The following is a 27,562-nucleotide window of genomic DNA, read 5'->3' as shown; positions in this document are numbered from 1 at the left end:
GCTCTGATGCTGGAAGCTATGCCATGGGTATTTCAAATACCAGCAGGGTCACCCATGGTGAACAGGTTTGAGCAGATCTTCTAGACAAAGGCAAACTAGAAAGAAAGGTCTGGTGATCTACTTCCAAAAATCAGTCAGTGAAACCCCTAGGGACCACAACAAAATATGGTCCAATATAGTGCTAGAGGATGAGTCCTTTAGGTTGAAAGGTACTCAAAATACATAGTGGCCTCAACGATGGACTCAGGCATACCAACGATCATGAAGTTGGAGCAGGACCCAGAAATGTTCATTCTATTGTGCACGGGATCACCACAAGTTAGAACTGAGTTGACAGCAACAAAAACAACAAATTGTATTTTGTAGTTCTTGGGGATACCTTTTCAATTAGTTTTGTTATAACTGTTGTCCATGGGTTTTTGGTTTTGCTACCTACTTGCTCTGTCTATTTAGGGGGAAGGGGTGGGAAGGATGGGGATTCAGAGAGACTCAAAAACTCTTCTGCCTCTACCGTAATCTTTCCAGAATCTTCTCACGTGGGTGCTTGAATTTACATAAAAGGTCTAGTGTATGCTTTGCAACTCTCTTTTGTCACTCAACATTACAGTTTTGAGATTTATAGGTATTAAGACATACAGACTCAGGTCAAGCATCTAAATTACTCCATAGTACTTTACCATGCCAACATTCTAAATTTTATTTATCCATTCCCTAATTATTTGATATTCACAATCTTTTATAAAACTTACTTTACATGTTTACATCTCTGAGTTAGAGAAAGAAAACATTATTAGAAATATTATTTTCTAAAAGAAAATAATGAAGCACTGTCAAAACTATCATTAAAGACTTACTTTAATTGGTTGCCACATCTGTGTAATGGGCCACACTGACAGATACAACAATTTGTACCACTGAGTTTGATTTTCTCTTTTGGGGAAAAGTTGTGTTGTCCAAGATGAAAGACTGACTAAATATCATGTTTCCTAGATTAGCTTCTCTTCTTTATGTACTAAAAAAATTAAAAAAAAATTAAAAAACCCATTACCGTAGAGTCGATTTCCACTCGTAATGATGCTATAGAGTAGGACTGTCCCACAGGGCTTCCAAGGAGCGCCTGGTGAATTCGAACTGCCGACCTTTTAGTTAGCAGCCATAGCTTCTACAGAGTATGCCCCCAGGATTTCCTTTTATGTACTACCAAACATAAAACAACCCGAACCAAGATCACTGCCAACCAAGGTACTATCTCAGTTCCTTCAGACTCAGAGCAGGAGATTTCAGTGTTTGATGAGGTAAAGTGAGAGGCAGAAAAGCCAGATTCTGGTGAAACAGAAGTTGGCGTTTCACCAAGGGGAATAGAGCAGAGATTTCGGTTTTCAATGGTGGATTGTCTTTTCAACAGGGAGATTTCAGAAGATTAAGTAGGCTGTTTTCATGATTTTCATTTTATTAATTGGTTTTGCTTCCAGATGGAATAGGGTACTCAATTCAGGTTAAAGGCTCTTTACACTTGACAGGGAGAAAGCTAGGGTGGCTGCTATTGTCCTCATTTTATGAAGCGGAAAACAGTGCACAGAATGTTACATGTGTTGTACGGAGGGTGACATAGATAGACTATCTCCTAGCTAACGATTTTTCCTTCCAGAAAACATAACAGGCCTGAACCACAGTGCCTATTTAAACCCACTGTTGCCTTCTGTCTGGTGAGCCAGGAGAATGGGGGCAGAAGAAGGTGGTGGACTGAGGCACATCAGCAAATTTATTACAGTGAAACCTGTGAGAGCCGGAACTCGATGGGACTGCCTTGTCTTGTCTTTCCGGATCTCGCAAGTCTTCCACCTCTGACCAGGTGCAATCTTACCACTTTTCTATCACTTGTTTTACTGGAAAATATTTTCATTTTCCTTCTCTGACAGGATTCTATCTTACACAGGTTCCAGCTTTCATACATTTTACTGTATTCACAAAATTACTTTTAAGTAGTGTTGCTTTCACCTCTAAAGCTAAACGTGTGCTGAAAGCATTAGCTTTGCCAAGAAAGCAAGTAAAGAACATTCTTCAGAATAATCACTCAGTAAATCATCTTGGCCTTTCCTGTGCCTGCGAAAGACAATTTTTCAAACTGTGCAAAGCATTTCTGACCTTCCATTTCACCCGCTGCTTTTGCCTCGGGCTGTCATTAGTAAACACCTCGGAAGAATCTCAGAATTGTTAATGCAAAAATGATTAATGGAATCATTCTCACTAGGGGTCAGCAAAATCATATGCCCTGAGAGCCTTGCTAGAACTTCACTGTCTTGGGTCACCTAGACAGAAAGCTTATCTCCATGGAATATGGTAGTTAAAAATGCATGTAGACTTAAAATGAGGAAGGCATCTCTTTTCACATTTTGTAAGTTCTAAAACTACATGCTATGAGTCGGAACTGACTCGACGGCACTGGGCGGGTAAAACTACGTGCATCCTAAAAGCTGTAGCCAGAAAACTAGCTGTGTGGTCAGTTTGCTTCACTGTGCTTCAAATGTCTCATCGGTAGTTGGAGTAGATAGCAATACCTGCCATACTTGAGGTAGGTAAGGCATGAAATAGAATGTCCTAAGTATCTTGAAATGTATGCTACAAATATGGGATTTTGGAGTAAACAACTTTTAACTTCAGCCAAGCCACTTACTATGTCTGTGATCTTGGGTGAGTCTTAAGCTCTCTAAACCTCAATGTTCTTCTTGCCTATATAATGAGGATTAAAAAAAAACTAATCTCTCAAAAGATTCTTAAGAGAAAGGAAACAAGGAAGGTGACTGACAAACTGGAATGATTTAGGTTTTATTTACACTTGCACTTCAAATCGGTTTGAACTGGTTCAGTCATGGCTAAGGAAGCGAAATCGGAACAGATGCAAATTCTTAAAATTTGGCTGAAGTGGAATGAGAAGTGGAACAGGAAAAATTACGGGTCCCTCGAACTGGGGGACTTCGAAGAGGCACAGTGAGCGCTTTCAGGAGCCTGATGTAGAAGGTCGGACTATTGCCAGGACTGTGGAGAGCCACACACATTCGAAGTGGCATAGTCGGCCACCAGCTTTGAGTGGGGCACTGCTGTTTCTGACTCTGCCAGTCAAGATATTTGGTTGCTATGCAACATGCACACTGCCCTTGTTTTCTAAGAGGGAGATTAAGTTTCTAGCAGGCTCCAACCCATAATTTTTTTCATTTCTCTTCGTATTCCACTTCACCCACATTTAAAAAATTCGGGTCCATTTGGGTTTCGCTTCATCGGCCTGACTGAGCCAAGCGGAACCAATTTGAAGCCCTGATGTACATGTAATGTATGATGATTATGCAATTGTCCCTCTTTATCTACCATGTTTTTTGGAATGCCATGCTTCCCCCACCCCCCATGGTGTTCCAAGTCCTCGCTTCTAGAATCTGTAGAAATAAAATGTTCTCGTATTTTCTTGGTCAACCTTGTTGTTAGGTGCCATTGATTTAATTTCAAATCATAGCAACCCCATGTACAGAGCAGAACTTCCCCATAGTGTTTTCTTGGCTGTAATCTTTATGAAAACAGATTGCCAGTCCTGTCTTCCATGGCACTTCCAGTTAAAAAAAAAAAATGCCATCGAGTTGATTCCTACTATAGCGACCCTATAGGACAGAGTAGAACTGCCTCATAGGGTTTCCAAGGAGCGACTGGTGGATTTGAACTGCTCACCTTTTGGTTAGCAGCCAAGCTCTTAACCACTGCTCCACCAGGGCTCAGCACTGCTAGTTGGGTGGGTTCAAACCACCAACATTTAGATTAGCAGCCAAGCATTTAACGTTTGCATCACCAGGGCTCCTCGGTCAACCTTAGATTAATACCAATATGTTAACGCCAATCTTTTCATCAGTTGTTTTAATAACAGTTAGGTTACCATCTGATCATAGCTATCTGCGAATTTTCTAGCTCTTTCCAGAGACTCTCACATATTTATACAATGAACTTCTATGTTGATGTTAATATTTAGCTCTCAGAGATTCAACTCATGTCCCACATTAATCATTGCTCCAGGGGCCTCCCACTCTCACAATCACAGAATCCATTTGAGGAAACTAATTAATCAGATGGTTCTGCTCAGAGGGTGGGGAGAGCCTTGCAGCAGCCATTCACTTTGACTTGAGCAAAACAGAATTAAACACACACGCACACACACCTCTTATTTCACTACAAAGAAAATGAGTTTTCTCTGCCTTTCAGCCAACGCTGCAAGTCTATTAAAGAACACTCTAATGTCAGTTTTTAAATTGCTCTGCTCTAGGCTAACCTCTCATTTACTTGTATCCATAATCAATGCCCATGGAAGCAGCAGTCAAGAAATCAAACAGTATATTGCACTGGGCAAATCTGCTGCAAAAGATCTCTTTAAAGTGTCAAAAAGCAAAGATATCACCTTGAGAACTAAGGTGTGCCTGACCCAAGTGATGGTATTTTCAATTGCCTCATATGCATGCAAAAGCTGGACAGTGAATAAGGGTGACCAAAGAACTGATGCCTTTGAATTGCAGTGTTGGAGAAGAATATTGAATATACAATGGACTGCCAGAAGAAAGAACAAACCTGTCTTGGAAGAAATACAGCAAGAGTGCTTCTTAGAAGGCAGGATGCTGAGACTTCGTCTTACGTCCCTTGGACTTGTTATCAGGAGGGATCAGTCCCTGAAGAAGGATATCATGCTTGGTAAAGTAGAGGGTCAGTGAAAAAGAAAAAAGACCTTCAACAAGATCCATTGACACAGTGGCTGCAACAATGGGCTCAAACATAGCAACAGTTATAAGGATGGCCCAGGACAGGGCAGTGTTTAGTTCTGTTGCACATAGGGTCGCTATGAGTCGGAACCAACTCAGTGACACCCAACAACAACAAGAGGCTAAACTAGTTCCACATTAGCAATACTTTAAATTCGCTTCCAAAGTGTTTTGCGAGTTCTCTTAATTTAGAATGTTTCTTACTCAATTCTCCAAATTTACAAGGTCACTATGAGTTCGAATTCACGCAACAGCAACAGGTTCCACTCCCACATTTTTGAAATGAGGAAACTGGGGCCTAGAGAGAAAAAGCAACTTAATCAAAATCAGAGGCCAGTTTGCTGGTTCTAGAACTTGGGCTTCTTGGAATTCTACATAGTTGCACCTCTAAAATGAAATACCCAACAGAGAAGGGAATATTTTTTAAATAGCTTTATTAAGCTTTTTAATGAATATACCATACAATTAACCCATTTAAAGTGAACAACAGTTCAAAGCCTTTTAGTACAGTCACAGAGTGGTGCATCCATTACTACAATCAACTTAGAATGTCTTTATTACCTCCAAAAGAAGCCCTGGAGCCCTGGTGGCACAGTGGTTAAGAGCTCAGCTGCTAACTAAAGGGTCAGCAGTTCCAATCCACCAGCAGCTCCTTGGAAACCCTATGGGGTAGTTCTACTCTGTCCTGTAGGGTGGCTGTGAATCAGAATCAACTCAACAGCAGCAGGTTTGATTTTTTTTTTTTTTAAAGAAACCCTGTCATCCCATTTGGGGTCACCTCCCCAATTCTCCCATTGCCCCTAGCACTAAGCAACCACTAACCTACTTTCCATTTCTATGGATTTTCCTATTTTGTATATTTCATATAAATGGAATCATAAAATATACAGTCTTTTGTGACAGGCTTCCTTCACTTAGCATAATGTCTTCTGCGTTCTTCAGTGTTGTAGCGTGAATGAGAATTTCATTACTTTTTATGGCTGAATAGTATTCCACTGAGTACATATACCACATTTTATGCATACATTCATAGGGTGATGGATGGATCCTTGGGTTGTTTCCACTTTTGGGCTATTACAAGTAATGCTACTATGAACATGAACATGAATGTACAAACTTTCGCTTTCATTTCTCTCGGTATATACCAGGAGTGGAATTACTGGGTCATACCATAACTCTCCGTTTAACGATTTGAGGAACTGCCAGACTGTTTGCCAAAGTGGCTGCATCATTTTACATTCCCACTATTCACATATGAAGGTTCCAGTTTCTCTGCATCCTCACTAATACTTGTTATTATTTGTCTTTTTTATTATAGCACATCCTATGGGGTGTGAAGTTTTATCTCATTGTGGTTTTGATTTGTATTTTCCAAATGACTAATGATGCTGAACATCTTTTCACGTGCTTGTTAGCTTTTTGTATATCTCCTTTGGAGAAATGTCTGTTCCGATTTCTTAATTGGATTATTTGTCTTTTTTATTATTGAATTGTTAAAGTTCTTTATATGTTCACATAGATGATTTGTAAAAATCTTCTCCCATTCTGTGTTGTTTTATTTTTTTTTACTTTCTTGATAGTGTCCTTTGAAGCACAAAAGTTTTTTTTTTTTTTAATTTTGTTGAAGACCAATTTATCTATATTCTCTTTTGTTGCTTATGCTTTTACTGTCATATCTAAGAAATCATTGCTTAATCCAAGGTCACAAAGATTTACACCTCTGTTTTCTTCTAAGAGGAAACCCTGGTGGCATAGTGGCTAAGTGCTATGGCTGCTTACAAAAGGGTCAGCAGTTCAAATCCTCCAGGCACTCCTTGGGAACTCTAAGGAATCAACTCAATGGCAATGGGTTTGTTTTTTTTTTTTCCTAAGAATTTTATAGTTTTAGCTCTTAAATTTAGGTCTTTCAGTGCAAAGGAGTGCTAGAAAACTTTTTCAGGTTACTGAAATACTCACTGATTGTGACGGTTGTTACACTAATGTGTACATTTGTCAAAACGAATAGAACTGAGCACTTAACATTGATGCATTTTATTGTACGTGAATTATACTTCAATAAAGTTGATTTTTTTAATAAAATGATAAGCTGTTGCTGTTAAAAAATTTAAGTCTTTGATTCATTTTGAGTTGATTTTTGTATATGTTGTGAGAGAGGCGGTCCAAATTCCTTCTTTTGCATATGGCTATCCGGTCGTGCCAGCACCATTTGTTGAAGAGGTTATTCTTTCTCTGTCGAATTGTCTTGGCACACTTCTCAAAATTTAATTAACCATACATGCATGGTTTTATTTCTGGACCCTCAGTTCTGTTCCATTGATCTATATGTCTATCTTATGCCAATGAAACACTGCCTTTGTTATTGTAACTCTGTAGTAAATAAGCGCAAGTCCTTCAACTTCGTTCTCCCTTTTTAAGATTTTATTGGCTATTCTTGGTCCCTTGAATTTCCCTATGAATTTTAAGATTTACTGGTCAGTTTTTGCAAAAAAGCCAGCTGAGATTTTGATAGAAATTGAGTTGATTCCATAGATCAGTTTAGGGAGGATTTCTGTCTTAACAATATTAAGCCCACTTGTCCATGGACATGGGCTATCCTTCCAATTACTCAGGTTATCTTTAATTTCTTTCATCAGTGTTTTGTAGTTTTCAGAGTTTAAATTTTGCACTTTTTTGCTAAATTCATTCCTAAGTATTTAATTACTCTTATGCTGTTTTAAATATTGTTATCTTTGCTACTGTACATAAATACAATTGATTTTTGTATATTGATCTTGTATCCTGCAATCTTATTGAACTCCATTATTGGTTCTAATCATTTTTAAAATAGATTTCTTGGAATTTTTTAAGATACGAAATAATGTCATTTGAAAGTAAAGATAGTTTTACTTCTTCCTTTCCAATCTGAATTTCTTTCATTTCATTTTCTGACTAATTGCCCTGGCTAGAACTTACAGTACAATGTTGAATAGAATTGGTGACAGAAGACATTCTTGTCTTGTTTGTGATATCAAGGCAAAATTATTCAGTCATTTGCTGTTAAGTATCATCTTAGCTATTTTTTTTTTCATAAATGACCTTTATCAAGTCTATTCCTAGTTTGTTGATATAGGTTTTTATCATGAAAGACTGCTGTATTTTGACAAATGCTGGTTTAGTGTCTATTAGATGTTCCCGTAGTTTTTGCTCTTTATTCTAATTGAGGCAGTGTATTACCTTGATTTTCAGATGTTAAACCAACCTTGCATTCCTGAGATAAATCTAACTTAATTATGATATATAATCCTTTATTATATACGGTTTGATTTGATTTGATTTGCTAGTATTTTTTGAGGATTTTTGCATCTAAATTCATACAAGATATTGGTCTGTAGTTTTTTCTTGGGATGTCTTTGTCTGGTTTTAGTGTCAGGGTAATACCAACCTCATAGAATGACTTGAGAAATGTTCTCTCCTCTTCTATTTTTGGAAGAGTTTATAAATAATTGGCATTAATTTTTTAAATGTTTGGTAGAATTTACCAGTGAAGCCATTTGGTCCCTAGGTTTTCTTTGTGGCCAGTTACTTTTTACTAACTCAACCTCTTTACTTATTATGTGTGTATTAAAATATTGTATTTCTTCTTGAGTCAGTTTCAGCAGGTTGTGTCTCTCTAGAAACTCATCCAATTTATCCAAGTTATATAATTCATTGGCATACAGCTGTTCATAATATCCCCTTATAATTCTCTGTATTTCTATAAGATTGGTTTTAATGAGGGAATATGGTTTTAAGTGGCCTACTTGAAGATCAAAATACGTTTGAAGTCTCATGCTTTATGTAAAAAAGTCAAATGAATATATATTTTTTAATATATATAATATAAAAATACTATTTAGCATTATTTACTAGTGGTTTGAATCCATTCAGAGGCACCTCAGAAGACAGGCCTGGTGATCTACTTCTGAAAGTTCACAGCCTTGATAACTCAATGGAGCAGTTTTACTCTGCTTACACGGGGTGGCCATCAGTAGGAAATGATTCAACAGCAACTAAAAACAGCCCCCATTGAGTAAAGCTGAAGTCCCAGAAAGTTCCTTATAGTTGCCCTGTTGTTTCCCCACCTCACCCCCTAGGCAGGACTTGGATGCCCCAGTTTGGGACACAGCACACATGACAAGATAAATTCTCCTCAGGCAGAGTTTCCCATCCCTTCTCATCTGCCCCTAACTATGCTAAGGTCCTAAGTTGAATGACCAGGGCTCCACAGTAGGCTCACATACCGAAGAAGCAGGACCAGAGAGTGAACAGGTTTCATAGATCAACCTGTAAAGCTGTCCTGCATTCTCATGAGGGAGTAAACGATTATTTTGTTAGTGTGTGTGTGTGCGTGTGTGTGTGTGGTGTAGATGGCAGTGCAGAGACCCATACTTACTGGTCTTTTTTTTTTTTTTATCTCTGGAACAACAACAAAAACAAAAACATCCAACGTGAAAATGTTTCCCCAAATGAAGATCAGAGAAGAATATTTCCAACAGAGCTATATTTCAGATTATTTATTTTAATGCAAGCACTGTTTCCTTCAATTTCAACAAATGAGATCTAAGCCAATATTCAGATATTCCCTGCTATGAAAAAGAAAATAAAACCCCCAAATTTAACTGTGCTTTTATAATAAAATGGTGGTCTTTGGCATCTACAGTAAACACTGCACCATTCACATAAACCTGAGATGAAAATCATATTTTGATGGATACATTAACTGTGACATTTCCCAAGACCCTTAAAACTAATCACTTGAATTAATTATAATCACTCAGATAATCATTATTAATTCATATGTTAAATTCACCATAATAAAGCATAAATATGCTAACTCCTTTTCTTTATTTTTCTTAGAAAAACTGTTCTTGAAATCAACCTGCTATTTAGTGATTCACCTGTTTGGATCAGACATCATAAAACTGTGAGTATGTCAGAGAACATAAATGTGATTCAATTGCTAGGGCCTGGGAGGAAACAAGAAAACTGGCAGGCAGGGGGTTTGTTTTCAGCTTGATGTACTTACTGGACAAGGGCTTGAGCTGTTATTCCAGTTCTTGTTAATAGTGGAAAAATTGAAACCTGATTCAGATCCTTTGTCACCCCAGGCAAAGACTCCCTTTGAGTTACACTGTGGCAATTTGGCTCAATTTCTCTCCAAGAGACTTTCAAAAGGAAAGTCACAAGTAATACCAGAAACAAAATTGCTTTTCCCCTATCTATTAGCCAAACACCAACATTGACTGTTTCTCCTTAGCTCCCCAGCATACCCAAGTCCTTTTCTCACTCCCCTCTCTGAATTTCCAGCCTGTGCTTTTTGTTTTTTTGCTTTTGGCAGGTTCTCCTCTCCTCTGCCCTCACCTTCCTTCCTCTCTTCTCCCCTCCCTGCCTCTCTTCTCCTTACCTCTTATTTGCTGGTTTCCCATTTCCCCATTCCCAGTCTTGGCCCCTTGGTATCCTGTAAGTGAGCCATTATTGTCACCTGTCTACTTTCTTTTTGTGCTTTATCTTTCATTTTTTTTGAGCTTAGGGGCACAGAATTGTATAAATCATATTTCTGAGTTCATGACACTCTCTCATCTATGATCCATATATGGATTTCTTACATTTATTACTTAGTTACTTCCTTAGTTATCTTGAACAATGTAATAAGCTTCCAAACTCAAACTCAACACTCAAAACAAAGTTTAAACCAAAACCACACCAAACCCTTTGCCATCAATTCCAACTCATAGAGACCCTACAAGACAGAGTAGAATTGCCCTATAGAATTCCCAGGGAATGCCTGGTGGATTCAAACTGCAGACCTTTTGGTTAACACTTGTAGCTCTTAACCACTACACCACCAGGGTTTCCAAAACAAAGTTTAGGACCTTGATAATAACTTACTCTAATCATGTAGTCCCTCAATTTCATTTCTTTGCTTTTCCCCACCCAAATAATCATCACCCAAAATTCCATCTTCATCCTTGTATGTGTGTATATTCATTAAAGGCATATATTTTTATTTTATGAGTAGGGTATCATACTTTATATAACATTTTGGGACTTGCCACTTAAATTTATATGTCTAGGATTTATCCATGTATTTGGGTCTCTGTAGTTCATTTGTTCTGACTGTATATAATATTCCATTGTGTCTCCACCACAGTTTATTCATTCGCTCTCCTGTTAATGGGTGTTTAGGACATTTCCTGGTTTTTCCCTCTTGTGAAAAGTGCTGCTATAATATGGTGCCTGTTGTTTATGCCATTTGCCTTTGTCAGAGGGGTTCAGAAGGCAGCATCACTTCCCACAAGAAGGTAGCCTGGAATCGCAGAATGTTTAAGATAGAAGAAACTTAAATCATAAAGGCCAGGGAGACCATCAATGCTCTGTCATTCTGTACACCTACCACTATTAATATTGACCTCACTCTATTACGGTACTGAACGCTAAGTGTTTGGGATCTTTGTCTTCTTAGATAATACCTCTATTATTGCCACTGCCTCTTAACTGAACTCCCCACCTTCAGGCTTATCCGTTGCCCTGCAATTGCATAATCTACATTATAGCTAGAAAGTCTCTCTCTCTTTTTTTTATTTTTCTATTTGGTGCTAATTTTTTAATTGTGGTAAATATATATGTAACAAAACATTTGTCATTTCAACGTTCTTCACATTAATAGTGGTATTAACTTAGATTTATTGTGTTGTTCAACTATCACCTTTACTGCTAAATGCCTTTTTTGTAAATAATATTTTATTGTGTTTTAGGTGAAAGTTTATACAACAAATTAGGTCCTCATTTAACAATTTTTATACAAATTCTTCCATGACATTTGTTACATTTTTCACAATGTGTCAGCATTCTTACTATTTCTGTTCTGTTTGTTTTGTTGTAATTAATCTGGCTTCCCTACCATTCTTTGCCTTCTCATTTTTCTTTAGGGTAAATGTTGAGCATTTTGTCTCATATAGTTGATTATTTAAGGTAGCACAGTATTCATGGGTGATATCATTTATTTTATAAGCCAATCTATTATTTGGATGAAAGGTGACCTCCAGGAGTGGCTTCGCTTTTGGTGGTTCCCCTAGTCTCTATCGGTCCAGTAAGTCTGGCTTTTTTTAAGAATTTGAGTTTTGTTCTACACTTTTTTCCATTCTGTCTGGGACCTTCTATTGTGTCGCTGGTCAGAACAGTCAGTAGTGGTAGCTGGGCACCATCTAGTTCTTTTGGACTTGGGCTAGATGAGGCTGTGGTTCAAGTAGGCTATTAGTCTTGTGGACTAGTTTTCTTCTTTGAGTCTTTGGTTTCCTTCATTCTCTTTTGTTCCTGATGAGTAGAGACCAATAGTTGTGTCTTAGATGGCAGCATGCAAGCTTTTAAAACCCCAGAAGCTACTTGCCAAACTAACATGTAGAACATTATCTTTATGAACTATGTTATGCCAATTGACCTAGTTGTCCCACAAGACCGTGCTCCTAAGCCTTCTAACCCAGTAAACCAATCCTAAAAGGTGTTTGGATATGTCTAGGAAGCCTTCATAATTCTGCTTTCTAGGTGCTCTATTATGTATATAAATATATATGCAGCACATACAAACATGTATACATATGCCTACAGATACATGTATACGTATGCCTACAGATACATGTATAGATGCAAGTGCATGTACTCACATATATCTCCCTATATACATATATGATAGGTATCTACCTATGTAGCCACACACATACGTTTTGGTTGTTATTACTGTTGTTGCAAAATTGTATGTTATAGCATTGACCAAAATTTCCTTTAGTGTCTTCATTTACCCTGGTAAAGTTGTACAGACTTCACCCATATGGGTATTATATTTCCATCACCAAAAAAACCCAAGTGTCTACTACCTAGAAAGTGGTTTCCTCTCCTTCCCCCTCCTGTCCCTGGTAACCATCAAGGAACACTGCTTTTTATGTGTATACCTATTCTTGACTTTTTATGAAAGTGAGACCGTACAATATTTGTCCTTTTTGATTGACTTATTTCACCTAGTGTAATTTCCTCCAGATTCATCCATGTTAAGATGTTTTGTGGACTTGTCATTATTCTTTACAGTTGCATAGTATTCCATTGTGTGTATGTACCACAATTTGTTCATCTATTCATCCGTTCATAGGCACTTAGGTTGTTTCCATCTTTTTGCCATTGTGAATAATGCTGCAATGAGCATAGGTGTGCATATGTTTGTTAGTGTTACTGCTCTTATTTCTCTTGGATACATACCTAGGAGTGGGATTGCCAGATCATAAGCTTTTTGAGGAAATGCCATACCATTTTCCATAATGGTTGTAATCTACCAAATATCTTTTTAATGAAAATCTTATTATGGCACTTCCTCAGATAAAATTCTTCAAAGTCTTTGCACTCTTTGCAGGATTCCTTAGCCCCATGCACAAGGCTCTTCATGACTGGTCCCTGAGGGCATTTCCAGACTCACCCCGTGCTGTTCTACAGCACTCCACACTCCAAACCAGGGAAGTGATCACAATATTATACAATTGCCAAAACACTGAGAATCATGGCCCAGCCAAGCTGACACAAAATCTTAACCATCGCAACTGGACTGATTCAAAGAAAATTATTTGAAAGTACTAAAACAGAACAAAAGAAATCTTTTAGCCTATTCGGTGAATGTGTTTACATACTTAATATGAGCTCATTGCTGTGGGAGGATATGTCAGCTTGGGCAGAGAGGTTCTCTTGAGACCCAGAGTTCAGGGACTCAGAGAGGCAAGCAGAACACAAAGTCACAGAAGCCAAAGCAGGCAGTGCACACAGATGTCCAAAAGGGGGCACCAGATATCAGCCACCAAGAACAATGTGCTGGGAGTAAATAGAAGCTGGCCTGGGGTAATTTGGAAACCCATTGCTCTTTTGTAGCTGCATGGAGAGTGGGGAAGGAGCCCTGGTGGTCTGGTGGGTAAAGAGTTTGACTGCTAACCAAAAGGTTGGCAGTTCAAAACCACCAGTGTCTCCATGGGAGAAAGATGTAGCAGGCTGCTCCCTTAGAGATTTACAGCCTTGAAAACCGTATGTGGTCACTATGAGTCAGAATCAACTTGACAACAGTAGATTGGTTGGTTGACAGAGTGGGGGGAGTCCCTTGGTGGTACAAATGGTTAATTAAAGCACTTGGCCGCTAAGTGAAAGACTGGTGGTTCAAGTCCACCAACATACATCTCAGAGGAAAGTCCTGTCAATCTACTTTCAAAAAATCAGTCGTTGAAAGCCCTATGAAGCAGCAGTTCCACTCCGACACACATGAAGTTGCCATGAGTCAGAATCAATGGTAACTTGTTTTAGTATAAAGGGGAGTGTGAAAGCCAGTTAAGCACAAGGATTAGAGAGAGGATAGACACTTTACTTGGTATTGCAGATGCAAAATGCATAAAAGACAGTCCCTACCTCAAATAACTACAGGTGGGCACAGGGTCTTAAGGAAGAATAGGCCCAGCAAGCCACAGAGAGGAACCCAGTCCCTGAGTAGGTGGTGGGGAAGTGAGGAGGTTAATTTTTTCTTTTTGATATAACAAATTCTCATTAGCACCAGGTGGTCCACTTTGAAGAAAGAGAGATGCAATAAATGATCCCTCTATGAGGTTGTGTCCACTATTAGTTTTGCTTGTCTGTAATTTTCCAGTACCTGTATTTGTTGTGTGCTGATGGAAATTTCTCCTGATCTGGTATGCTCTTCTCACATCTTGTTTTAATCAATCAGGTACAGTTCTGGGTTGATGTAGGCCCTGAAAATGACAACCTCCTGATTTCGTTTCACCTGAATGTCAGCCTTCCAATATTAAATCTGTTTCCTAACCCAGAGGACATCCCACCTCATTGTTTGACCCCAGTCAATTCTCAATGATTCATGCGCTAATTATTCAGCAATAACATTTCCTACCCGTAGGCAGAGACACAGGGTGTTTGCTGTAAGGAAGCAGGACAGCTGAGGATGCAGGGCTTCCCCCAAGAGCGTGAAACATGCAGGGAGGGGCTACTTCAAGGAACAGCCCAACCCCAGCCAGTGAGCACAAGAGGGTCCTCCTCTGCCTGATCCCAACCTCTCTTGTTCTCCATGTTGCCATGGCAAATAGGACTCTGATCTTCTGTTGGTCTCACCTTACTTCTACTTATGCTTCCTGCGAAATACCTCTAAATTCTTATGTCCCCAAACCAGCATGTCTCAGACATCAGGAGAAGCTAAACTACTAATACTTTTTTAAGAAAGTACAAAACACAATTTATAACAATTTTTGATGCACTTTAAATGTAATTAATACCGTATTTAAACTACAAAACAACTAAAGTGTGCTATTCACAAGATGGATTATAAGATTTACAGAAATGATTGAATTCATAATACAATATAGGGAGCGTGGTTCAGAACGGGATAAAGGTACAGAATTTATGAAGTTCTTCTCTCAATTCCATGGGTGCATCTCTGTGAATACATATCAGTATATAAAACCTACTTTGAAAGCAATGTTAAAGGTCTAAATGGGAGAGCTTTTGTGTGTACAGGGCCCTGTGTCCTCACCCTTCTATAGACTCTAATTCTGCTCTCCAGCAACTTGTCCTTGACCTTGCTCCCCTCTTTTGATTTATGATTATCATCATCATCATCATTCCACCAAGATCCTAATTAATCCCACCAAAGGTGTTGAAACCTCCCCATACCCCAATGCCTCACTCCTGATGATGCACGCCTCTGTGAAGGTAGCAAAAGGAAGTAAATTAAAATGTGACCATTTTGGCCTTATTGGCTGTTCTGGGAAAAAGAGAACAATTATGGTTATTATAAGTTTGGCAATTTCCTAGGAATTTCACAAGGTATGTGTAGCCTTGTCCTGTCCAAAGATTACACGTGATACTTTGCCACTTCTTTATGCATCTTACACATTCTAATGGTCTTAAATTTGTTGTCTGGGTTTCTGGAGTTTAGAATTTCCTCTTTTTGTTCAGTGAGTGTTCCTTGCTTCAAGTCTTTTGATGATGAGTTCTCAGAGGATTTATCTTACAGGATCTTAGAGAACCCTGAAAGGGGCACCACATACCCAGCTCCTTCCCATATTCCCCAGCTCAGACATTCCTAGTCTTACCCCTGATTGAGTGCCCCATATCTCCACCCCCACACTCAAGTTCACTTATTTGAAATTGTGGTCTACTTTGGGTGAGAAGTTCATGTCAAGAACAGAGGTCTTGGTTCTCATAGGATGAGTTGGCTTTGGTGGTCCTGGATTGCCACAGATAGGATACTAGCCTTAGGTTAAAAAAAAAAAAAAAAGAATAAACAGAGCCCTATTTTTTTTTTTATTTATCACTCTCCTGAGTCCCCTAAAAACCAGGCCCTATAAAGACAGCAGTCTTCAGTTAAATAAATGAACCATTACGTTGAGAACAGATTGTGAAAACAGCCACCTTCTCCTGATTTACTGACCCTTGATAGAAATTAGCTTGGTAATGGACTTTATCTATAACAAGCAGCTTGTTCCACTGCTTAGGAGATGGGCCCCTTTTATACTTTAAGTTACCTTCCTCCTGACTGATGAAGGGACTCTAGGGCCAAGCAGGTGATCCTCAGGTCGAACTCTGTTTTTCCCTTTTAAATCAGACACTCACCAAAGGTTGATACACCACCCCGTCAGTCACATGGTTAGTCTCACCCAGCTGGAATGAAATTTTGGAGCCTGTGGTCCCAGCCTATGTTTTCACACATAGTGACCCTAAAAATATTTCAAGGCCTCTGAGGTGCACCCTCTTCCTCTGATGGGCATTGAAAAGATGGATTCAATTAACCAAGAGTAGTTTTTTTCTGCAGAAAGGTATAAATAAACTCTCAAGGCTCCTCCCAGCATTTTGGGGAAAGCAGCCCAAAGATAAAATAACCCCACTGCTGTCAAGTAGATTCCCACTCACAGCGGTCCCATAGGGTTTCCAAGGCTGTAAATCTCTAAGGAGGCAGACTGCCACATCTTTCTCCTGCACAACCACTGATGGTTTCTTTTGTACCACGAACCTTTCGGTATGATTACTTAACAACTATGCTACCAGAGCTTGTTTAAAAATAAGACAGAAGTTTTAAAAAATATTTTGATATTGAGAAACTAGTAAAACTGCTGCTTAGGATTTAGTATCCAAAATATATAAAGAACTCTTGCACTTCAGGAAACTCTGGTGGCATAGTGGTTAAGTGCTACAGCTGCTAACCAAAAGGTCAGCAGTTCGAATCTACCAGCCACTCCTTGGAAACACTGTGGGGCAGTTCTACTCTGTCCTACAGGGTCGCTATGAGTCAGGATTGACTCAATGGCAATGGGTTTTCTCACACTACAACAATAAAAAGACACATAACCCAATTAAAAAAATGAGCAAAGGATTTGAATAGACATTTCTCCAAAGGCATTTCTCCAATGGCCAGTAAGCACATAAAAAGATGATGAACATCATTATCGGTGGGGAAATAAAAATCAAAACCACGATGATATACTCCTTTACACCCACTAAGATGGCTACAATAATAATGAAAAAAAATTTAAAGTGGAAAAAAACAAGTGTTGGTGAGAATATGAAGAAATTAGCAACCTCATCCATTGCTGCTGGGAATGAGAAATAATGTAGCTACTGAGGAAAACATTTTCGTGGCTCCTCAAAAAGCTGAACATAGAATTACCATATAACCCAGCAATTACACTTCTAGGTATATACCCTCAAAGACTTGAAAGCAGGGATTCAAACAGATACTCAAACCAATATTCATAGCAGCATGGTTCACAATAGCCAAAAGTGGGAACCCACATGCTCGTTAATAGGTGAATGGATAAACAAAATGTGGTATATACATGCAACGCAGTGCTACTCAGCCATGGAAGGGAATGAGGTATAGATGCATGGTTCATACTACAATGTAGATAAACCTTGAAAACATGCTAAGTGAAAGAAGCCACACACAGAGGTCCCACATTGTATGATTCCATTTCTATGAGATATCTGTTATTGTTAGGTGCCATGGAATCTGTTTCAACCCAGAAAGACCTACGTACAACAGGATGAAACAGTGCCCAGTCCTGCACCATCCTCACAATCGTTGCTATACTTGAGCCCATTATTGCAACCACTGTGTCAATCCATCTTGTTGAGGGTCTTCCTCTCTTTCACTCACCCTCTACTTTACCAAGCATGATATTCTTCTCCAGAGACTGGTCCCTCCTGATAACACGTCCAAAGTAAGTGAGATGAGGTCTCACCATCCTCGCTTCTAAGGAATATTCTGGCTGTGCTTCTTCCAAGACAGACTTGTTAGTTCTTCTGGCAGTCCATGGTATATTCAATATTCTTCGCCAACACCATAATTCAAAGGCATCAATTCTTCTTCCATCTCCCTTATTCGTTGTCCAGCTTTCATATGCATATGAGGCAATTGAAAATACCACAACTTGGGGCAGGTGCACTTTAGTCCTCGAAGTGCTCTTTTTGCTCTTTTAACACTTTGTTAAAAGAGGTCTTTTGCAGAATAGGTGACTCCATAGAGACAGGGGCAGATTGGTGGGTTCTAGGGACTAAGGGTGAGGAGGGATAGGGAGTAACTGCTTAAAGGATACAGAGTTTTCTTTTGGGATGATGAAAACATTTTGAAACTAGACAGAGGTGACAGCATCATAACATCGTGAATGTACTAAATGCCAATGAATTGTACACTTTGTAATGATTGATTTTATATTGTATAATTTTCACCTCAATTGGAAAAAAAAAACTGTTGCTTACTCACAAAGTGACACTGGGATTTTTTTTTTTTCTTTTTGTTGTTGTTTTACCTTTCTATATCAAATTTGTCAGTCTGCATATCCAAGTCTAAAACTTTGGAGGAATGGGCAACCTAATTGAGACTCTGTGAAATGAGTACTGGGAAAATATATCAGTGAGAGGAAGGAATGGGGGAGCAGATTCAACAACTTACATCCGGGCCCTAGTTCAGAGGGCCAGGTCCCCTCTACGTTAACCGGTGGTTCTCAAGACTGGGCCACGTTTCAACTGTGACTGTCTTCAGTTGCAAGAAACAAACACGACTTCACCTTACTAATGAAGAAGAAGAAAGAGGAGGGTCAGAGAGAGAAGAAAAAAGGTGGTATTAATTGTAGTAGTTGTAGAGGTAGTCATTGTAATAGTGGGGGTAGGGGTTATACAGGCATACCTCAGAGATACTGCAGGTTCGGTTCCAGACCACCACAATAAAGCAAATATCTCAATAAAGCAAGTCACACTAAATTTTTGGTTTCCCAGTGCGTATAAAAGTTATGTTTACCCTATACTGTAGTCCATTAAATGTCAACATCATTATGTCTAAAAAAAATACAATAGATACACCTTAATTAAAAAATGTTTTATTGCTAAAAAACACTAACCATCTTCTGAGCTTTCAGGAAGTTGTAATCTTTTTGCTGGTGGAGGGTCTTGCCTCAATGTTGATGACTGCTGACTGATTAGGGTGGTGGTTGCTGAAAGTTGGGGTGGCTGTAGCAATTTCTTAAAACAAGACAAAAATGAAGTTTGCTACATCGATTGACTCTTCCTTTCAGGAAAGATTTCTCTGTAGTGTGTGATGCTGTTTGACAGCATTTTACCCACAGTAGAACTTCTTTCAATATTGGAGTCAATCCGCTCAAAATCTGCTGCTGCTTGGTCAACTAAGTTTATGTAATATTCTGAATCCTTTCTTGTCGTTTCAACAATGTTCACAACATCTTCACCAGGAGTAGATTCCATCACACACACACACGAAAAAAAAAAAATCAATAAGAAGTAACTCATCCATTAAAGTTTTTTCATGAGATTGCAGCAATTCAGTCACATCTTCAGGCTCCACTTCTAATTCTAGTTCTCTTGCTATTTCCACTACATCTGCAGTTACTTCCTCCACTGAAGACTTAAACTCTTCCAAGTCATCCATGAGAGTTGGAATCAACTTCTTCCAAACTCCTGTTAATGTTGATATTTTGACCTCTTTCCATGATCCATGAATGCTTTTAATGGAGTCTAGAATGGTGAATTCTTTCCAGAAAGTTTTCAATTTACTTTGCCCGGATCCATCAGAGGAATCACAACCTATAGCATCTATAGGCTTTTGAAATGTATTTTTTTTTTATTGTGCTTTAAGTGAAAGTTTACAATTCAAGTCAATTTCTCATTCAAAAACTTATATGCACATTCTTATGTGACTCTAGTTGCTCTCCCTACAATGTGACAGCACAGTCCTTCTCTCCACCCTGTATTTCCCATGTACATTCTGCCAGCACCTGTCCCCCTCTGCCTTCTCATCTCACCTCCATATGGGAGCTGTCCGCATAGTCTCATGTGTCTACTTGAGCTAAGAAGCACGCTCCTCACCAGTATCTCTTTACATCTTACAGTCCAGTCTAATCTTTGTCTGAAGAGTTGGCTTCGGGAATGCTTTTAGTTTGGGGCCATGACCTCTGGGGTCCCTCCAGTCTCAGTTAGACCATTAAGTCTGGTCTTTTTACTAGAATTTGAGATCTGCACCCCATCTTTCTCCTGATCCATCAGGGATTCTCTGTTGTGTTCCCGTCAGGGCAGTCACTGATGGTAGCCAGGCACCATGTAGTTCTTCCAGTCTCACGCTGATGGAATCTCTGGTTTATGGGCCCTTTCTGTCTCTTGGGCTCATATTTTCCTGGTGTCTTTGGTGTTCTTCATTCTCCTTTGCTCCAGGTGGTTTGAGACCAATCGATGCATCTTAGATGGCCGTTTGCTAACTTTTAAGACCCCAGACGCCACTCATCAAAGTGGGATGCAGAATGTTTTCTTAATACACTTTGTTATGCCAATTGACCTAGATGTCACCTGAAGCAATGGTCTCCAGTCCCTCATCCCTGCTACTTTGTCCATTGAAGTGTTTGGTTGTATTCAGGAAACTTCATAGTTTTCAATTAGTCCAGTTGTGCTGACTTCCCCTGTATTGTGTGTTGTCCTTCCCTTCACCTAAAGCAATTCTTGTCTACTACCTAATTAGTGAATACTCCTCTCCCTCCCTCCTTCCCCACCCTCGTAACCATCAAAGAATGTTTTCTTTTGTGTTTAAACATTTTCTTGAGTTCTTATAATATTGGTCTCATACAATATTTGTCCTTTTGCAACTGACTAATTTCACTCAGCATAATGCCTTCCAGGTTCCTCCATGTTATAAGATGTTTAATGGATCCATCGTTTTTCTTTATCACTGCATAGTATTTCATTGTGTGAATCTACCATCATTTGTTTATCCATTCATCCCTTGATGGACACTTTGGTTGTTTGTATCTTTTTGCTATTGTAAACAGTGCTCCAATGAACATGGGTATGCATATACCTATTCCTGTGAAGGCTCTATTTCTCTAGGATATATTCCAAGGAGCAAGGTTGCTGGATCGTGTGGTAGTTCTATTTCTAGCTTTCTAAGGGAGCACCAAATTGATTTCCAAAGTGGTTGTACCATTTTACATTCCCACCAGCAGTGTATAAGTGCTCCAGTGTCTCCCCAACCTCTCCAACATTTCTTTTTTTGTGTTTTTTTTTTTTTTTTTTTATTATTACTGCCACCCTTGTTGGCGTGAGATGGTATCTCATTGCAGTTTTGATTTGCATTTCTCTAATGGCTAATGATCGTGAGCATTTCCTCATGTGTCTGTTAGCCTCCTGAATGTCTTCTTTGGTAAAGTGCCTGTTCATATCCTTTGCCCGTTTTTAAATTGGGTTGTTCATCTTTTTGTTGTTGAGGTTTTGCAGTATCTTATAGATTTTAGAGATTAGACCCTGATCGGATTCATCATAGCCAAAAATTTTTTCCTGGTCTATAGGTTGTCTTTTTACTCTTTTGGTGAAGTCTTTGGATGAGCATAAGTGTTTGATTTTTAGGAGCTCTCAGTTATCTAGTTTATCTTCTGGTGTTTGTGCATTGTTAGTAATGTTCTGTATACTGTTTATGCCATGTATTAGGGCTCCTAGCATTGTCCCTATTTTTCTTCTATGATCTTTATTGTTTCAGATTTTATATTTAGGTCTTTGAACCTTTTTGAGTTAGTTTTTGTGCATGGTATGAAGTAAGGGTCTTGTTTCATTTTTTTTTTTTTTGCAGATGGATATCCAGTTATGCCAGCACCATTTGTTAAAGAGTCTGTCTTTTCTTCATTTAACTGCAGGCCTTTGTCAAATATCAGCTGCTCATAGGTAGATGAATTGATGTCTGGATTCTCAATTCTGTTCCTTTGGTCTATGCACCTGTTATTGTACCAGTACCAGGCTGTTTTGACTACTGTGGTGGTATAATAGGTTCTAAAATCACATAGTGTGAGGTCTCCCACTTTGTTCTTTTTCAGTAATGCTTTACTTATCTGCAGCCTATTCCCTTTCCATATGGAGTTGGTGATTTGTTTCTCCATCTCATTAAAACATGCCATTGGAATCTGGATCGGGACTGCATTATATCTGTAGATCGCTTTGGATAGAGTAGACATTTTCACAATGTTGAATCTTCCTATCCATGAGCAAGGTATGTTTTTCTACTTATGTAGGTCTCTTTCGTTTTCTCACAGTGGTGTCTTATAATTTTCTTTGATAGGTCTTTTATGTCTTTAGTTAGATTTATTCCTAAGTATTTTATCTTCTTGGGGGCTATTGTAAATGGTATTGATTTAGTGATTTCTTCTTCGAAGTTCTCTTTGTTGGTGTAGAGGAATCCAACAGATTTTTTTATGTTTGTCTTGTATCCTGATCCTTTGCTGAACTCTTCTATTAGTTCCAGTAGTTTTCTTATGGATTCTTTAGGGTTTTCTGTGTTTAAAATCATAACATCTGCAAATAGAGGTACTTTTACTTCTTCCTTACCAATTTGGATTCCCTTTATTTCTTTATCTAGCCTAATTGCTCTGGCTAGGACCTTCAACACAATGTTGAATAAGAGTGATGATAAAGGACATCCTTGTCTGACTCCCTTTCTCAAGGGGAATGCTTCAGACTTTCTCATTTAGGATGATGTTCACCTTTGGCTTTGTATAAATCCCCTAATTATGTTGAGGAATTTCCCTTCTATTCCTATTTTGCTGAGAGTTTTTATCATGATGGCTGTTGGACTTTGTCAAGTGCCTTTTCTGCATTAATCGATAGGATCATGTGGCTCTTTTGTTTTATTTATGTGGTGGATTACATTGATTGTTTTTCTAATGTTGAACTATCCCAAAAAAAAAAATTTTTTTTTTTTTTTATGTTGAACTATCCCTGCATAAAAAAAATACCTGGTATGAATTCTACTTGGTCATGGTGAATTATTTCTTTGATATGTTGTTGAATTCTATTGGCTATAATTTTGTTGAGGATTTTTGTGTCTAAGTTCATGAGGGATAAAAAAAAAAATGAGGGATATTGGCTTGTAATTTTCTTTTTTTGTGGTGTCTTTACCTGGTTTTAGGTATCAGGGATATGCTGGCTTCATAGAATGAGTTTGGGAGTATTACATCCTTTTCTATGCTCTGAAATAACTTTAGTAGTTGTGGTGATAACTCTTTTCTGAGAGTTTTGTAGAATTCTCCAGTGAAGCTGTCAGGGCCAGAACTTTTTTCTGTTGGGGGTTTTTTAATTACCTTTTTAATCTCTTCTTTTGTTATAGGTTTATTTAGTTGTTCTACCTCTGTTTGCATTAGTTTATGTATGTAGTGTGTTACTAGAAATTTGTCCATTTCCTCTAGGTCTTAAATTTGTTACAGTACAATTTTTCATAGTATTCTGCTATGGTTCTTTTAATTTCAGTTGGGTCTGTTGTGATATCATTTCTTATTTGGGTTATTTGCTTCTTCTCCTGTTTTTCCTTTGTGAGTTTGGCCAATGGTTTATCAATTTTATTGATCTTTTCAAAGAATCAACTTTTGGTCTTGTTAACTCCTTCCATTGTTTATCTATTCTCTGTTTCATTTAATTCTGCTGTAATTTTTATTATCTGCTTTCTTCTGGTGCCCAAAGTTTTCTTTTGCTGTTCTCTTTTTTTTGTTCAAATTCTTGGGTTAATTCTTTGATTTGGCCCTTTCTTCTTTTTGGCAGTATGCATTTTTTGCTATAAATTGACCTCTGATCACTGGTTTTGCTGAGTCCCAAAGGTTCTGGTAGGATGTGTTTTCATTTTCATTTGATTCTATGAATTTCTTTATTCCATCCTTAATTTCTTCTATAACCCGATAGTTTTATGCAAAGTGTTGTTCAGACTCCATGTGTTTCATTTTTTTCCCTTGCTTTTTCTGTTATGGATTTCTACTTTTATGGCTTTATGGTCAGAAGAGATGCTTTGTAATATTTTGATGCTTTGGATTCTGTTAAGGTTTGCTTTATGACCTAATATGTGGTCTATTCTGGAAAATGTTCCATGTATGTTAGAAAAGGAAGTATATTGGCTGCTGTTGGGTGGAGTGTTCTGTATATGTCTGTGAGGTCAAGTTGGTTGATGGTGGCATTTAGATCTTCCATATATTTTTTGAGCTTTCTGGATGTTCCATCCTTCATTGAAAGTAGTATGCTGAAGTTTCCTATTATTATTGTGGAGCTGTCTGTCTCTCTTTTCAATGCTGTTAAAGTTTGTTTTATGTATTTTGGAGCCCTGTCATTGGGTCCATAAGTATTTATTATGGTTATGTCTTCCTGGTGTAGTGACCCTTTAATCATTATATAGTGTTCTTCCTTATCCTTTGTGGTGGATTTTACTTTAAAGTCTATTTTGTCAGAAATTAATATCGCCACTCCTGCTCTTTTTTGATTGTTCTTTGCTTGATATATTTTTTTTCATCCTTTGAGTTTTAGTTTGTGTGTGTCTTTAAGTCTAAGGTGTGTCTCTTGTAGGCAGCATATAGACAGATCATTTTTTTTATCCATCTGCCACTCTCTGTCTCTTTATTGATGCATTTAGTCTGCTTACATTCAGCGTATTGATCGGTATGAGTTTAGTGCTGTCATTTTGATGTCTTTTTTTGTGTCTTCTTGACAGTTTCTTTGTTCCCTTAATTTTCTGTGCTGAGTCATTTTTCCTTATGTATTTTCTTTTCCTCTTTTTCATTGTTCTTGATTTTGTATTTGCTGAGTCTTTATATTTTTCTTGTTTTTTATTTTGTTGTTTAGGATTGTTAGTCTCCTTTGTGATTACCTTAATATTTGCCCCTACTTTCCTAAGTTTAAACCAATCTTCTATTCTTTATATTACCTTGACTTCCTCTCAATATGAAAAATCTATGATTACATTTTTTATTGTCTCTTTTGTTTTAATGTTGTCATCTTTTACATAATGATGTCTCTGTCTCCTTGTTGTGAGTGTTTTAGCTTTGATTTATTTTTGTGATTTCTCTATTTGGGTTCATATCTGGTTGCTCTGTCCTGCGTTCTACTTTTGGGTTGTTATCTGATGTTTTGACTTTCTGTCCAGAGGACTCCCTTTAATATTTCTTGTAATTTGGGTTTGGTTTTTGCAAATTCCCTGAGCTTCTGTTTGTCTGGAAATGTCCTAATTTCACTATCATATTTGAGAGACTGTTTTGCTGGATATATGATTCTTGGCTGGAATTTTTTTTTTTTCCCCTCAAGGCTTTATATATGTCATCCCATTGCCTTCTTGTCTGCATGCTTTCTGCTGAGTAGTCCAAGCTTCTTCTTATTGACTCTCCTTTGTAGGTGACTTTTTTTTTTTTTAATCCCTATCTGCTCTTAAAATTCTTTCTTTATCTTTGGTTTTGGCAAGTTTGATTATAATATGTCTTAGTGTCTTTCTTTTGGGGCTTACCTTGTGTGGGATTTGATGAGCATCTTGGGTAGGTATCTTTTCATCCTTCAAGATATCAGGGAAGTTTCCTGCCAACAAATCTTCAACAAATCCGTCTGTATTTTCTGTTATTCCCCTCTGTTCTGGTACTCCAACCAATTGTAGGTTATTCCTCTTGATAGAGTCCCACATAATTCTTAGTGTTTCTTCTTTTTTTTTATTCTTTTATCTGATTTTTCCTCAAATATGATGGTGCCATGTGCTTTATCTTCAATCTCACTAATTCTGACTTCCACTGCCTAAATTTTGCTCTTATGACTTTCTATTGAATTGTCTAATTCTGAAATTTTATTCTTTATCTTCTGAACTTCTGTTTGATGTCTCTCTATGGATTTTTGCAGTCTATTAAATTTGTCATTATGCTCTTGTCTAATCCGTTGAAGTTCCTCTAGTGTTTTGTCTGTGTGTTCCTTGGCTTGTTCTTCATTTTGCCAGATCTCCTTCCTGATCTTTTGAAGAGTTCTGTATATTAATCTTTTGTATTATACCTCCAGTAATTCCAGGAAGTTCTGTTCATCTGGAAGATTTCTAGATTCCTTTTTTTTTTTTTTTGGCAGGGGGAGGGAGCTTGCTTAAACCATCATTTTATGCCTCTTTATGTGATTTGATATTGACTGTTGTCTCTGAGCCACCAATAAGTTATTGTATTTATTTATTTTATGTTTGCTTACTGTGTCCTAGCTTCTTGTTTTGTTTTGATATGCCCAAATAGACCACTTGAGTGAGCTAGTATGATTATTGGTACTTTTGAAGCCCTAACATCCTGTCACCAAGTTGTTAGAGCTGTTAGTAGGTATGTGAGCCCAGGAGTCCATTCACTTTTCATGTATGCATTCAGCTCAGGTGTCCAGCTAGTCCATCACCAAGTGTGTGGGGCAGGCTGTCACCTAGATAGAGTCCTAGAGGAGCAGGGATGATTGGTGTAGGCACAGGTATCTAGGTGCAGTAGGGGGTCACACACTGAGCAAGGCAGGGGGCTCACAACCACCCCTGAGTGTCCCTGTTTCCTAGAGTACATAGGTGGGTGGGTTTTGTGTCTGGACTATGGGCACCTAATGGTGTTGGCTGTAAGGACTGGGTGGTACCACTTATTTTTGGGTCCCATCATGGGTGGCTAGGTGCTGTGGGTGGAGCCACCAGTCCTCAGGCCCCTGATGTGGGTAGGTGAGGACCTTGCTTAATAGGCAGAGCAGTGTCAAATAACACGAACTTACCTCTCCACCATGCAGCTGAAACAGGTGAAGTTAGACTTCAGATATATACCCTGTTGTACTGTGCTAATGAGGGCCTATGCTGTTGAAATGGGCCTACACAGGTCTATGCAGGGGTGAAAGGCATTCAAAGTTCATAGACCCCTTATGCCTGTGCCTAGGCAAAGGAGCTGTTTCTGCCTTGAGTTCCTGGCTTAGGGGAGCCAGGAGGTTATTTTTTCCCCTGTTTGCTAATTTATTCCCTTTCCAAGGCTGAAAGAATGGCTCAGGGCATGTGGAGGGTCCTTCTACCAGTCCAGGGGATGCAGCTGGCTGGGACCCAGTGCAAAGAGGGAAGGGAGCAGGTAAGCGGGTGAGAGGTTTCTTCCGAAGGGGTATTTTTGGATCACAGTAGGTTAAATGCAGGTACTTACCATTTGCCAGTTGTTCTGGAGAGCTGAGCAGACTGTCCGCCTTTGGCCTCACCCAATGTGGAAAACACATCCCAAACATCTTTGCCTGCCTCACCATGCTCACAGAAGTGGTGGAATCGGCCTGTGGGGTGCTGGTTCCTGCAGGATCAGGCCTCACAACTCCTTGCTGCTTCTGAACCATTTCCCCCTCCCCCTGCCAGTCAGTCTGATTCCTCAACTTTGCCTTTGATGTTCAGGGCTCCTAGCTTGTCGTATATAATCAATTCACTTGTT

At 38.6% G+C, this 27,562-nt stretch overlaps 1 protein-coding gene across 2 annotated transcripts in view; it reads left to right on the top strand.

Annotated features, from left to right (window-relative positions):
• The window catches only part of AOAH (acyloxyacyl hydrolase), a 264,955-nt gene that overhangs the window by 41,866 nt on the left and 195,527 nt on the right, over window positions 1–27,562 (top strand). For both annotated transcript variants that reach the window (XM_003406941.3, XM_023544293.2), the window contains exon 3: window positions 9,663–9,729. In XM_003406941.3, the coding sequence (XP_003406989.1) occupies window positions 9,663–9,729 (67 nt within the window). The remainder of the gene's footprint in view (window positions 1–9,662; window positions 9,730–27,562) is intronic.

The sequence above is a fragment of the Loxodonta africana genome, chromosome 8, assembly GCF_030014295.1.
Source record: "Loxodonta africana isolate mLoxAfr1 chromosome 8, mLoxAfr1.hap2, whole genome shotgun sequence".
NCBI classification, from domain to species: Eukaryota; Metazoa; Chordata; class Mammalia; order Proboscidea; family Elephantidae; genus Loxodonta; species Loxodonta africana.
This window is presented reverse-complemented; position numbering and strand designations above follow the sequence as displayed.